The 14,885-nt window shown below is 46.7% G+C and overlaps 3 protein-coding genes across 4 annotated transcripts; 1 reads left to right on the plus strand and 2 right to left on the minus strand.

Annotated features, from left to right (window-relative positions):
• Positions 1-10: 10 nt before the first annotated feature.
• BDCG_01609 (separin) lies at positions 11-7,019 on the minus strand. Its single transcript, XM_045417129.1, has 3 exons — positions 3,695-7,019; positions 2,115-3,616; positions 11-2,057 (listed from the first exon to the last, which is right to left on the minus strand). Exons 1-3 carry the CDS (start codon positions 6,979-6,981, stop codon positions 394-396), a joined length of 6,453 nt encoding a protein of 2,150 aa, XP_045274033.1. The 5' UTR covers positions 6,982-7,019; the 3' UTR covers positions 11-393.
• Positions 7,020-7,114: 95 nt separating this feature from the next.
• BDCG_01610 (uncharacterized protein) lies at positions 7,115-9,889 on the plus strand. Its single transcript, XM_045417130.1, has 2 exons — positions 7,115-7,739; positions 7,800-9,889. The coding sequence occupies exons 1-2, from the start codon at positions 7,268-7,270 to the stop codon at positions 8,024-8,026; spliced, it is 699 nt and encodes a 232-aa protein (XP_045274034.1). The 5' UTR covers positions 7,115-7,267; the 3' UTR covers positions 8,027-9,889.
• Positions 7,767-10,051, minus strand: BDCG_01611. Of its 2 annotated transcripts, XM_045417131.1 has the most exons (3): positions 9,299-10,051; positions 8,845-9,132; positions 7,767-8,758 (listed from the first exon to the last, which is right to left on the minus strand). In XM_045417131.1, exons 1-3 carry the CDS (start codon positions 9,708-9,710, stop codon positions 8,169-8,171), a joined length of 1,290 nt encoding a protein of 429 aa, XP_045279659.1. In that variant the 5' UTR covers positions 9,711-10,051; the 3' UTR covers positions 7,767-8,168. The 2 variants fall into 2 exon arrangements, with proteins under 2 accessions (XP_045279659.1, XP_045279660.1); XM_045417132.1 differs by having other exon boundaries at positions 8,845-10,051.
• Positions 10,052-14,885: the final 4,834 nt, after the last annotated feature.

The following is a 14,885-nucleotide window of genomic DNA, read 5'->3' on the forward strand; positions in this document are numbered from 1 at the left end:
GATGACGTCATGCGGGGAGGAGGGGAACAATATTTTGATTTCATACTACGGAGTACAAAACTAAAAAAGAAACGAAAAAGGAAAAAGGAAAAATCGCCGGTAGCAACAAAAAAAATGGAGTAACTGTTCACAAGAGCTACACAGGAATAGAAATATATAAGAAGAAGGACCCAAATTTAACAATAACTTGTACGAAAAAGAATAATCTATCTTAAATCCAATAAAACAAAAACACTCGCTATGCTCCAGTGCCCTACCCAAGCCGCACCCGGTCTATCAATAAGTTTGCAGTAAATATATAGGCAATAAAGGTTAAGTTGAAAATAAGAAAAAAAGAAGAGAACGAAAATGCGATAACTCCATGAACAACAAGAAAAACCAAATCAAACTCCTTTACTTCAAAAACACCGGAACACCGTACACCACTGGCGCTGCTCCATTTAAGTATTTCAGAATGCAAGCACTTCGGGACTTAGCAACTGCAGTATCAAGCCCTACCGCGCCACCCCCTTGGTGCTGTTTTATTGGACTGGGTAGATGGGGTTTCATAGTTGTTGGCCCTTTAGTTCTGCCTGATTGGTTGCTCTCAACTGGTGCCTCGTCCATAAGACCCCATTGCCCGAATGTGGAATGTGCAAAGCGGTCAATGTCCTTATCGGTCACATCCCAAAGCGTGGCTACAAGAGCGGGTGTTCCCGCATGCATGTAATTGATCGGTGTCCCATATGGCTCGAATTCGCCTGCTTCGGTCAGTGAACCACTGCTGCATCCCATTAGGAAGGTTACGGCACAGCGATTTAGGCGCTTAATGGTCCTTCCCCGAATATATTGGGCCCCGCTCCCATGACCAAAGTAGAGTAGTAGATCTTTGCTTTCTAGGTATTGCTTGAATTCATCTTCAGTTGGTTCTCGGTTGGCGATACCGCTCCATCCGTCCAAGCTTAACAACGAATGTTCAAACATAATTTGTGTCGATTTAAGGTCCCCTCCGGGGTTGAGAATATATGAGCCAAGTTTTCGATCAATGTGGAATCCATCGAATCGTTCTCCAAGATCATTGTTGGCTTGGAGTTTTAACAGTGTCTCTTTCAAGTAATACAAAGACGGCATCCGAGAGACAGAGGACTCACGTAAACAGTCGAGAGATTCCCATGGGAACGAGTGAAGCTCTTTGTCAAGGATGAGTATTGTATGGCCTGGTTGAGTGGATACCAGCTCCCTTTTCTCAAGCTCCTTGTATCTGCGTATCGCATCGAGTGTGTCAATGACCATCATATCGAAATCGATTTCGTCATATGCATTTCTTTCCCCCTGGAACTGGAGTATGTCGACAACAAAATACAAAAGGTCCATAACTAGGTCTTCCGGGTTTGACCTCTCGTCAATACTCCCAATGTTGACGAACAATTCCATAACATCCCAATGGAAATTTGGTTTAGACGCTCGGCCTCTTCCGCGTTGTCTTCTTGACGGAAGATGCTTGTCGAGGATTTTGCCAAAATTTTCGATGAACTGCGAGAGAAGAGGCGTATTCCGTGGACACTGTGAGAATATGCCACGAAAACCGCCAAACCAAACAGTTTCAATATTACCAAGGAGGTCTTTAAGGCGATTATCTAGCGATTGGCGAGTAGCCCACCATTCCTTCTTTGCAATCTTACCGACACGAGCTCGGGCGTCGTGCGCACTCTCGTTGGCCAGCCGAATGATTTCCAGTAGCTCCCTTTTCCCCTCTCCAAAGTCGAATTCATCCTCGTCCATGTCCTCCGAGTTTCCTCTCTTCAATGGAAGACGTAGTAAAAAGGGTGGTTTTCCAGACCGTAACTTGGATATGATGAACTCGTTATGATCGTCGCTTACGGTTAAAGAAAGGACATTCCAGGTATCTGGTAAAATATCGACATAATCTAGCATAAAATCGGTGCATTTGAGTTCATTCGATTTCGCGAAATTGCTGGGTACATCTGGCCATTTCAAAGGTTCAACTGGGCCACACAACTCTTTGTCAATTGTGATGCAAGAATTCTCTCTTAGGAAGGCCAAGTTTCGTCCGTTTTCTACTCATCATTATTAGCTTAGATACGGGACATTAATTTGCAGATCCTGGTACGTACCTATGGTAACTGCTGCCTGTAACGGGTCGGAAAATCCTTCCAGTTTGGAGCATGTCGCATTTGATACCATACATATTTGGCCTGAAATGGATGAAACGTTGTGGTTATCGCGGGTTGAACCGTAAATAGGCGCGGAAGAAGACATAGCAGGCAGTAAGCTACTTGCTATAGATGCCATGTCAGCAAAGTCTTTCGGGCAAGCCCGAGAATGGCTTTTCGTAGTCGAAGTCGCAGCTCTTGTTCTGGTTGCCTGAGCCTGCCTTTTTGTGCTGCGAGAACCTGTGGAAGGTGGCTTGTCTTCCTTGACCTTCTCTGCTAGATATATTGATGGCAGGGAAATTGTAGACTCTGGTAGAACACAGTAAACAGAATGGGAACTGAGCCGTTGAATCCAATTGGAGAGGAGGTGCTGCGCCTTGGTTATCAGGTAAGATGTCTCGCGAGTTTTGCATTTCGGAAGCTGCTCTGCTTGGTCAAGAAGAGTGGAGGCTTCTGGAAAATCCTGGGTCGATAATAAATCCACTACCTGCTGATGTAGCAGGTCAACTTGGAACCGTAAAAACGATCGTGGTGAAAGTGAGGTTCCGGTGGTCGAACTAGTTGGAACTTTGGGGAGAGGAAGCGTGTTGCCGGCCGTTTTCGCTCGTCTCGCCCTTGTTTGACGAAGGGTGGGGCCCTTTCTACTCTGCGCTTTGGCTTTGATGGTCAACTGGCTCAGTTTTACTTCAAGATCAGGCTCCGAGATTAGAGTATCTGTTGGTTCAACCAGAGGATGTGCCGAAATGTCTAGGAGAGTTCGATGAGCGAGCTGAAGCGATTTAGTCCTCTCCTCCGGGTTTCCTTGGAGTCGATAAAGAAGGGAAAAAGTCATATGAAGCGACACAATATCTAGACTCCGATCGAGCGAATTGGATATTCTCGAGACGATCTCCAGCAGCTCCTGGCCTTTCTCAATGTGACCGCCGCGGAGCCAGGCATTCCCCAGTTCCGCCTGGATCGACGAAGCCGAGGACGTTGCACCGATGGCTTTACAGATTTTTAGTGCTTGCTCCCCGAAATATACACAGTCCTGGAAAAGACCATTGTGCGCGGAAAGCTTGGATAGGTTGACAAGGCCAATATAATGCGAGGTGAAAAGCGGCCAATACAAAGAGCCTTCTCGATAGCCATCCCGTACGCAGTCGTTCTCTGATGATAAACTGATCGCTTTGACCTTATTGGAGAGGACATCGATGTCCGAGTCGGAAATTTCAAAAGCTTTGCATCGCTTCATATCTGACACTCTGTCTAATTTTGCCCATATTCTATTGTTTAGTTTAACAACACATTTGGAAAAAAACATAGCATGGTTGAGAGATCCAAGTTCGAAATATATTCGAGAAGAAACATAAGCAGCTTCAGCTACTAGTCTTTCCCAAGTCAGCCTAGACTGGAAGCTCGAATTCAACGCATGGCCGGTGTTTTGTTCAAATATCACCTTAGCACAGGATAAAGTCTCAATTCTAGTTATGTCAGTCCAGTGGGCAAAGCAAATGATGGTAGGACAAACGCAGGGGAGATGGAGGGCCAGGTAAACTCACGCCTGATCAATGCTTCCTATATCGGTCAGATATTCCGCGAGACTAATATTCCAAGAAACTAACACCATAGGCGAGACATTGTTTCGGAGTAGGTCCTCTCCGCGCCCAAACATAGACCCTGCCATGTCAAGATATCCAAGGCGACTATACTGAAGGCCAAGGTGGGATAAGCAAGATACTATCTCTGAAAAATCCTTTGGTTCCTGGATCTCTAGAAGATGTCGAAGTGTCGATAGGGCCAATATCCTAAGTTTCCACGATCCAAGCACTTCCGCATAGTTGATCAGCACCTTTAATTGTGCGATCAAAGCTTCCGGGTCATGGACTTTTACAAGCACGGACTCCCATGTCGGGCAACTTCGTGCAATTGCGGAAAAGGAGTAAATTATTTCCCGTAGGCTTTCGGTAGGCAAGGGTCCCTTCAAGAATCCCAGGGTTAGGCGGAGAGAGGCCAGCATGGATTCTTTAAACTGGACAAGGCCGGAATCTTTCCCCATGTCGAGTTCACGAGATAAAAATAAGTTTGCCTCTACTAAGATTTTCTCAAGAAGTTCGGAACCCAAGTGATTAGGAACATGTAGACAGAGGCGGATAGCGTGAAGGATTACTCGTAATCTCCGTATTGGATAGATTTTTTGTGGATATTGTTCAAGTAAAGCTGAAACTAGGAAGGATAACAGCGATATCTTCGAATCTAGTTCCCCGCTGGAAGATGTCTCTAACAAAGCCATAGCTTGACATTCAAGTAAGATTCCTCTCTCTTCGGGCTCGAGATTCTCGTCGTCAAAAACTGCTTCGCTAGGATCATAGCCGTGTTTCCAGTAAAATCGAGCGTAGCTGGCCAAAACGCGGCCTAAGGGAAATGAAGGGTCTTTAATGATGTAAGATGGCGGCTGAGTCGCAGCATTCTGAGTTGCACATTTTAAAATGCCACCATCTATATGAGCCTGGATAGCAAACCGGTAGGCCCCTTGAGACTTTTGAAATTGGGAAACATCCGAGTATAGGGTCGCTAGGCGTTCGTATTTTATAGCCACGAATCCAGCTGTGTTTTCCGGTGGACATGTCCGCAGAAGGCTCGTTGAGCGCTCCAGTAGTGGGATGAGATCAGATGACGATACCCCAAGTTCCTTTTGTTTGACATAGCGGGACCAGTACAGGTTTGATAGCTTAACGAAACTAGCTGATATTGAACCAGTCGATTTTGTTTCGTTCTCGATACTCTCCACAGAACTTAAATGTTTCAGCAGAGTGAAACAATCAGAGAGAAGAGGCTGGATATCTGCCCATGCCGGTCGCTTGGCAACAACTGATATTTTTCCAACGGCAACAACAGAATCGACGGCTGCAAGTACAATATTTTTGCATTTTAGAAGCCGTTGATGAAACAGACCATTAAGATTGTCATCGGAATTGACGTTGGTTGGAGCTGCTTGTCCAAGGTAGCGAGTCAAGAACCTCACAAAGTTGTTGAGATAGTCAATAATGTAAAGCGCTAGAGGCCCGTACTCCGAGGGTCCTTCATTTTCGTCTAGGACCGCGTCGCCCAGTGTATTCAGAAAAGCCATCGCTGCTTTCTTGAGTTTAGCTGATTCTATCACTAACTCCTCGAGATCGGATTGATTTCCCCTCAGCGGAGCTGCTAAACATTTCAACGCTTCCGATACCGCTGAGGCAGTTTTAGATGCGCGGCCAATCTTTGGAATTCGCAGTGTCTCCAACCGTAAAAGAGAGATTTTGCAATGGCAAATACCAAGGAGGAGTGGTTGGTCAGGAGACAGACACGAAATACAGTCATCGAAAAATTTCAGCGCATCGAGTTTGCAGTCAGCACTCTGTGCTAATTGGCCGAGTACCTTCATAACCATTGATACAGAACCAACCTGGTCGGTAGAAGGCAAAAAAGTAAATCCTTGTGCCATTACCGTTGACTCTAGGCGCCGGAAAGCCTGCTTCACTGACTCAAAATCGCCCTTAGTTATGACCGTGCATCGTCTGGCGAATGTCGTGAGATAACGAGCTAACGGGTGCCAGAATTCTTTCTCCATATTGCACTTGTGTCCACAGATCTTCCACCATATACACCGTATTTCCAATGCTAGTAATTGGAGATTCAAGGTAACGATATATTTGGGGTGAGATTTTGCTGAGGAACTTTTTCCATCTTCAGCATTTGGCGACGGGGAAGCAAGGGAAAGAATAGTGTACGAAAGCAACTGTAACAGTTGAGCCGCCTTGTTGTCAGCTAGAACACCTTTGTTCCGCGCTATAAGAATTATGCTAGCCGGGCTTGTTGGGTTTGACAACAAAAGCAGGTCTGAGAGCTTATTCACGATGAGAACTTTTTTTTCGGTTGTAATGGCCTTTAGAGCATGGGCCTGAAAAGAGATGACTAGGTTTAAGAGTTGGTCATCAGCAGGGACCTTATCGATTTGGATGAGGTCTGCTAGAGTTTCCTTTGATGGTTCGTCCCGCTGGCGGGCATTGGCGGGCTTCTTCAGGCGCTCGAAGTTCCGTTCTGGTGTTTCGTTTAGTATATATCCCTTTAATCTCCTCTTCAGCTTTCTCAGTTCGTTTATTGCAGGTTCGTTCAAACCAACAGCAAGCAGCTTCCCGATCAGAACACAAAACCCTTGCTCTAGCTGGCTATTGAATTGCTGCGTCTCCGCTACGGGAGGAGACTTCAGGTCTCGAAGACATGACAACGCTAATCTGGCACAGTCTGCAACTTCCACAACCCCGCAACTTGGTATATTCTTTTTCGGACTACTCATGTCCATGCCTTTCGTCTTTACGGGCGAGCATGCGGTCGAATTCGGCGAGACCGATTGCAGGGGCCGTCTAGGAGCCAGCATCTTTTGCGGAGTGTCAAGTCTACTTTTCACAGACTCCCTAGAGGCTTGCTTGTTTGAGGAGAGTTTCATATAATCGGAGAGTGCCTTTGACGCGGAATTAAACACATCCGTGGCTAATACAAGCTTCTCTCTCTGCGAGAGCAATCCACTGTCTGTTCCATCGAATGTTTGGGATGGAGCATATTTTGCAGCAGTTTTTAACTGATATGGCTTGGAAACCTTGCGCACTGTTGAGCCTTTTGGCCGCCTGGTTGACTTGACATTCTTGGGTTGTTCATCGTGGTAATGGGTGCTTGGAGCGGAGTTTGGGGAGAGGAGCTTTTTGAGCAGCGAGGTGGTGTCGCTAGTGCAGGTAGAGGTCGACTTGACAGCTTGTTTCACGGACGCCTCCAGAGCGCGTATGGAACGCGCCGTTTCCTCCATTTCTGTCATCTAAAGTCGATAATGTCGTAACTGTCAATGAAGCCGACCATATTCCAGGCTCTATCGTAGCGACGTCCGAGCTGTTTCGGGATGGTCACTAGCTGCTGGTTGCCGAGGCAACCATATTGATTACATAATCGTCCCTGCTCCAGAAATTCCCCTCAGGGTTTAGCGCCAATTCTTTTCTCTCTCTGGTCTCCAACCTGTAACATTTTTTAGTATCGCGTTGCAGTCCAGTCCAACATTGAGTAGGCAATATTCATTTTTGCATACCGGAGGAATATTATAGTTAATCATGTCTTCTCGACCCGTGATTTTGAGGCATTGCCACCTCTCAATCCCATCCAATCCCATCCTCTCCCGGTCCCGCCTGCCACAGTCAAAACTACCTCCAACCGAGCCTCATTCCCAGCGCCGATGTCTTGCAGCGGGGCGGGCAGTCCCCAAAATCTTAGAACCTTCGATGTGGACGTCTATGGTTCCCAAATTCCTTCGGAGCGGGAATCGGCGTGGGACAGATTCCGCACCCCGAAAGTCCAGAGCGCCTAATCCAGCTACATTTTATGCCATCATGTTCACTCTTATCGGCTCCCAGGCTATCCGGATGATTATGCTTCGAAATGAGTACGCGAACGATACCCGGAGCGCAGATGCGAAAACCCGGCTGCTAAAAGAGGTTATCGAACGGATTCAGAAAGGGGAAGATGTGGATGTCAAAAGGCTATTGGGTACGGGGGACGAGGCAAAAGAAAGAGAGTGGGAAGAAGGTGATTATAACTCTTTTAATAGGTGGATGGAAACAAATACTAATTGATTGGAACATCTAGTCTTGAAAGAAATTGAGCAGGAAGAATCCCTATGGCATTCCAGGGCTAAGCGGACACATCGCGGGAACGTGCCAAAGTCCGATAGTGACGGTGGAAATGATTCGCAACAGTCGACTACTCCGCAGCAGAGTGAACCGGAGATAACGACAAAATATCAACGAGTCACTTCTAATGAGGGACCTACTACGGAAACAAGCAAACCCCAACGGCCGTCCAGTTTCTTCTAAACAATCTATCCCATGTTGCCATCTAAGCCATAACAATTTGACATCGGACTTACTACAAATTTTAAATATATCCCTGCTTCCCCAACGTTTTCGAACACAAAGAGATATCTCACTCCTGTTTAGAACACATGTTCTTGACTATCTATGGGATAACTTTTGCGGATCTCATCCGCTCAAGTGCCCTAATCCAGGTTTCCGCGTTGCTCTCCTCGTCCGTGTAGCCAGTTGCTATTGTCTTCCGCAAATCAACTTGACGGTCAAAATTTAGCTTAGTCAACCCCCAATTTTCCGAGCCATCCATGGACGGAGACGCTACTTTCCATCCTTTCAACCCATATTCCTTTACCATCCTTTTGTACTCTTCTTCATGATTACGGATATACTCGTCAGGCCCGGGTGTCTCTGTCTCACTCCTCTCGCGATCAACGGGCGGTATGCCTTCAAGTCCAAACCAAGTGCATATAACCGGCCATTTCATCTCCCAGCTCCATGGGGTCGATGAGGAAGCAACGTTGAATCCCTCTCCGTTGGCCAACAGATTAGAGGATAGTGAAAGGTGGATTGCAGATTTAGCGATCATATCTGCACCCGCGTCGTTGGAGAGCGCTTTCCAGACGCCGAAACTACCGGGAAACGGGCATTGGGCGCCCTTGCCGTTGATGTAGGCGTACAGCGAAAGAAACATGGCGATGGGATATGCAACATTATATCCATTAGGGCGAGGGAGGAATCCTGGCTTGGGGTACATAGGTGCTTAGTGATCTTTGTGCCATAAAGCGGCATTAATATGAAAGAGAAGAAAAAAAATTATGCCTAACCAATAATGTCGTCTGGCCTTGTCTCGCACCACTTCCACGGTTTCCCGCGTGAGAACTCATCCATCCATCTCGAAAGGTTGAAATATGGGAGGCGATCAGCCCACGGTTTGCGGAGGGGAGGCAACCCCTCTGAGAGTGGCACTGGCATATAGAAGTCCTCGGCGAAACAAGTCCCATATATGAAAGTTCCATACTGGAGGTGGATGAATTCAAGCTTTGGTGCGAGATCGTCGATCACGGTCACGGCTTTGCGGAGGCTGTCTAATGCCTTGGAATCGGGCACGCTCACTATTGTTTTGGCATTAGGTATAAAGCGTGTAAACAAACTCATCGCTAATTACTCGTTCCTCTCTAAGTATCATATTTCTTCAAATCTTTTTTAAGGAAGAATATATGCCCGAAACTTTACATATATATCTTCAGGCATCCATATTCCACCGTCATATATCCGTACCTAAGTAAAAAACATGCGTAAAACTCCCCACACCCACAAGCCGCGAACCCAGCTTCCCCTTCAATACTTCCTCCGTGTCCCCGACGAAATTAACGCCCGAAACTAGCTGTAGTCGTTTATCCTCTGGCCAATATGACACTTCCTCCTCATTCAAGGGTCGCATTGTAACCCCCGTCACCCGGTCCCAAATACCCGGCCGCGGATAATCATGAAGGAGCTGGTTGATAAATGCCCATCCTGAAATTCCCGAGGCGCCAAGAACCAGCGCATGGCAGGGGTTAGTCGATTCAGGCGCCATTTGTTTTTGTTGTAACGTAGTTTGCCGGTTGGCTAGGATAAGGTAGGGGATGTGAAGTGAAATGAGTTTATGTTGGGCTTGATATGGTATAGTAGGTAGGAGGCCTTTAACCATTATCGAATCTCGAAGTAAAACAACGCGGTAAGGATTGTTAGTGATGGTACTTCATCATGGGAGTATTCCTCTAATGGACGAAATTTTCGGCGACAATGCGAGAGTGATGTCATGCATCCCATCATCTTGAACACTCACTGCATAAACGTTAGCGTGCACCCATCGTAGGGTAACCAAGCAGGGGGCTATCTATATTATGTGTCACCTCCCGCTAGGGTACTTGACAGAAATAGGGTGAGTAATTATATTCAACGCGATTCTGCGAATATGCAATGGCATTAAGAAGAAGCAATAAAATAAATGGACTAATGTCAAGCCAGAGCTGAAACTGAGCATTGAGCATCCTGTCACAGGTGGGTAAAGTTTGGAAACTTTTGATCTCCAGCAGATACATCGGACACGGGGAGGACCGCAAGCCGACAAACTACAAGTTGACTTACCTAGTGAGTACTAAAATAAATAAAACACAGAAATATTCTCTAATTATTCAAAGGATCTAATCTAGTCTATTATTTCTAGATACATATACATAGAAATAATAGGACTTTGAGAGGGAGAGAATGACGTTTGGTGGTACGGTTAGTGGTTAACCGGTTCAGAGGTTGTCCATTTCTCTCCCTCACACACTCTCTCTATGATTCTATCGACACTTTTGGGGGGGTATTTTGGCTTGTTCTTTCTTTTCTTGCGAAAATCCAGATGTGGAAAATAAGGTCACAAGAACAAGGGGGCGCGGGGTGAACTTGAAAGAAGAAATGAAAATATGGAAGAAATCAAAAAAGAAAAAGAAAGAAAAAAAGAAAAAAAGAAAAAGAAAAAGAAAATCAAAAGAGGTAGATGCGAGGTATAAGATAATATTAAATCAAAAATGAAAAAGAAAAGGAAAAAGGAATCTTTCGCGGGAGATAAAAGATCGCCTAGAATAAATGTAAGCAAGCAATCTTTCGTTAAATGGTGTGTATGCGTTTTCGCTGGGAGGATGATGGATGGTAGACAAGCCGGACTGAGGAAATGTCGAGGAGAGAGTAGGAATAGGAACTAAATAGGATTTTCTGTAAGTAGCGTCACATACCGGCGGAGGGGAGGGGGTTAGAAAAGCGAGCTCGATTAGGAAATTTAAAATGGAAAACAATAAAAATAATGAAAATAACAACAAAAATCTATGGCGTTAAGATGGAAAGGGAATTTTTAACAAGCAAGCAAGCGGAGGGCGAGATGAGGTTGATAGGGCGTGGTGGCGAGAGGAGGACGGGATCACCGGTTGGTAATAGATTCCGGTCATCATGCTATGATCGATATATGACCAGAGTATATGACACGGCAATCGAACCAAACCAGGGAGGCGGAGATAAAAGTACACACACAAAGTACGCTTGCTACCCAAGGGGCAAAAAATGGACGGGTCTAGATATTCAAACACAGATATGAACCGCAGACGGAGAATTTTACACCTGCTGCATCATTTTTCACGCAGCACCAGCGGGCAAACTAGCACTCCTGGGCATCTTAATCCGGCCAAAGTCCTCATTCAAATCAAGAATGAGCTTCAACGCATTCCGCGACCGGATATACGGCAGAGGCCCCGTCGCCCGCTGGCCCAACCCGGGCTCGATATGGCCGATCGGCGTAACGTCTTCAGGCTGGCTGCCGGGCAGCGGCAGCCAATTCTGCAGAACCTCGTAGGCAGCAAGCGTGAAGCCGAACTGTGGCGATGAGCGCAAGATACGTGCCGGGCCGCCCTTGAAGAACGCGCGGAACCCTTCTTCTCTCATTATCGTCGTCGCGCAGTGGCGGACGGATGTATATCTCGTCTCGCCCTTGCGGGCTTCGACTTGCAACCTTGTCTTGATGACGTCGCATGGTGTTGTGAGGTAGGCGGCCGGCATGCCGGCGATGGCACCGGCGGTTAAGAGTTGGATAATGGTTAGTTTCTTGGTGGGCGATTCGCCGAAGAAGTCGGATTTCAAGTGTGCGTAGGTGGGGAAGTAGATGGCCGAAAATGGGACTGGGTGGGGTCATATAAGTTAGATAGCTGCATTGACAAAGAATTAGTTTGAAGATATTTTACTCACCATCGCGAAGCAAGCAGGCGCTAGCTCCCTTGTACAATCCCATCAACCCCAAGTTCTTGATGATCCACATGGCCGATCGACGTGGCGCACCCTCGACGCTCTTGGCGATCTCTCCTTGAACTTGCAGACGGATCTTCACGATCTCTAGGGGGTTTGTGAAAACCTGTGTGTGAAATTAGTATCAATTAGGAAAAAGAAGAAGCAAAAAGAAGCTGAGTGAACAAACAATAAACATACCACTTGACATCCACCAGCCATACCACCTGCAAAAAGTTCCCACCCCAACCCAATCTTCCCCGTCTGCTTATCCGCAAAAGTCCGACGAACCAGGTCATTTACGGTGAGCTTAATGGCCTTTTCAGGGGCAACACCAATCAATTGCGGTATGACGCCCGAATACAAGCCAAGAACACCTTCATTCCGAATAACCTTCCTCGCACAATCGATTGAATTGCTATACAACCTCTCCCCCACACGCGCGCTCCTCTGATTCTGCATTCTCGTCTTGACAAGATCAATAGGGTACACCATAAAGGCGCCAAAGGCACCTGCGATACTGCCCAGACCGAAATGATGCACCGACTCCAAGATGTTCTGGAGGACCTGTTTCGATTTTGTAGTTGCCTTTTCCGTGGTTTGAGTGACGCTTTCCATTGCAGCGTTACCGACCGCAGAAGCTGCGGAATGCCATGAAGCGTCTATAACTTTTGCAAAGTCGTTTAGCGAGAGCTTTCCTGAAGGCGCATCGAGACCGGCAAAGTGAAAGAGGATATCGGCTTCCATGGGGGTGAAGAGGGACGAGCGCGCGACGCGAGAGGCTTCGTTTAGGAAATCGGTGCGGGTGATTGTGCCATCGTGACTCTTGTTTACGGCGCTGCGGACGATATAGTCGATCATGTCCATCTCTCGTATTATATTCTGAAAGGCGCGGACGTTGGCGTACGAAATCTTACTTCCGGCGCTGATGGTGCATAGGGAGGGTAGGTTTTCTAGAAGATGATCTGACAGCTTGTGCCTAGCGGTGTTCAAGATGATACGCTGGAAATCCTCCGGCTCGATGTAGCCATCCCCATCCTTATCGAGAAGGTGGAACGCCTGACGTATTCTCTCGCCCTGGAGGCCACGAAGCATTTGTGCGAATTGCGGGTAGGTCATGTCATGTCGTCTCTTCTTCGTTCCTGTATACAACGATACCCATTCTGAATTCCAGTCAAAGGGAATACTATCCTTCCCCGTATTCTGGGTATATAGTTTTTGAAACGTCTCATATTTAATCGCTCCGGTCCCTTCCACATCAAACAAACGGAACGCAATCTCATATTCCGCATCGGGTTTGGCAATTAGATTCTCGAACGCGGTCCAATCGTGTAGATTTACTTTACCAGTCTTCCGTCGATCGGCAACTCGGAATAGGATACCGTATTGTTCGCGTTTGATTTTGTGCTACAGATGGAAGAAAAATGGAGGCATCAGCAAATGGTCAATCCCCTGTTCCTTTTGATGGGTCTGGAAGGTAGAGCTGAACTTACATAGTTTTCATGTACGGGAGCAATGGCATTGATGAAATCCTCCTTGTTCATATACCGCTCTCCCGTTTCGTTATCAGTCCTGGCATGTTGATAGAAATGCGCTCTGATCCGAGAAGTAACCGGGAGGTCAGGATCGGGCAGAATTGATCCCATGATGGATCCTTTTATACTCATACTCTCCTTAACCGCAGCCATGATTGAAAGATTGGTGAGGTGGGTGGAGGTTAACTAGAACCCGGTGATTTCACACACACACACACGCACGGCTTCGCAAAGCTATCCCCAAGTAAAAGTTGCTGACTTCGGGCTTAGAAAAGAGGGAGAAGGGGCAAAAAGCAAAGGCCTGGAATTTTCGACAAGGTCAAGAGCCGCGATTCCGAGGAATGCAGCTAAAAGAGGGTTTGGCAATAACGAAACTAGCCAGGTTGCTAGTGGTGAGTGAACGGGGGGTGTGGAAAAAGGTCGATACGCAACCAAATTAAAAACGAAAAGAAGGAAAAAAAAGAAAGATGAAAGATGAAAGGTCACCGGCAAATTATTCATAAGAATAATAATAATATGCACAAAGTGAATGTGTGTGCGAGTGCACAGTGCAGTGGTGTGTGTAAAAAAAATTACACAGGAGAGCGATAGGAGATGTATAAATGACCGGTGAGGGATGGATGTTGATGAATCAATGCGGCAAAAAAATTTTCCTGGATCCTTGACCTTCCGTAGCCAATGGTTTGCCGCAGCGCGCGGGAGTTTGGCGGATGACTCAGCCGATCTGGCTTGGGCATGACAGAACATCGGCAGTGTGGCGAGCGCCAGCCTATTAATAAAATGCTCAAGGCATTTTTGCCCTTCAGGTCTATCATGCCTACGAGGGATTAACTGGATTATTACTCGGTCGATTTTACATGGGCTTATGTATTATTATTCACCTCTTTAACTCATCTGCGCTGAGACGTTGATTTCTTGTACGGAGAGCTCCGCCCAGGCACGGTACACTCACTGGTTTGAGAAAGACCTCGGCTTGGTCGTTAGATAGGCACGAAAGCTTAACTGAAGATCTGAGGGATACAATCACCCTGGGCTTTTCCTCGACGCTAGGAACCATCACACTCTGTGTACAGGCTCTACAGCACACAGTCCTGAGTCATAAAATTCCCTCTGATGCTGGCAGGCATGGGATAGCTAGCTATGTTGAGCCGTTATCGGGATGACCTCTGCCGCTACTCTTTCACGACCCGCTCTCCCCGCATCGGCCAATTCTGCTATCCCACACCAAGAAAACTGCCAGTGGGCCCGGATATCCATATTTCTCTTGTGAGAATCAGGCGGAGGGAAAGAGAAAAAAGAAATAAAAAGAGAGGGAAAGAGAAAAAAGAAATAAAAAGAAAGGGAAAAGAAAAGGGAAAGGTTAAAGGAGTCCGCGCACTGGCTTTCGAACAGCCTACAGGTGAGTGCTGAACCGGGTTTCCTTTTGACTGGGTTTTGGCATGGATATCGTATTGAAAATATATACAGAAATCCGCCGACTTCTATAATATCTAGGGAAGTTGAAGTGCTCCGCAGAACCACCCTTTTAGCAT

Source organism: Blastomyces dermatitidis (genome assembly GCF_000003525.1).
Source record: "Blastomyces dermatitidis ER-3 genomic scaffold supercont1.2, whole genome shotgun sequence".
In the NCBI taxonomy this organism is placed as follows: Eukaryota; Fungi; Ascomycota; class Eurotiomycetes; order Onygenales; family Ajellomycetaceae; genus Blastomyces; species Blastomyces dermatitidis.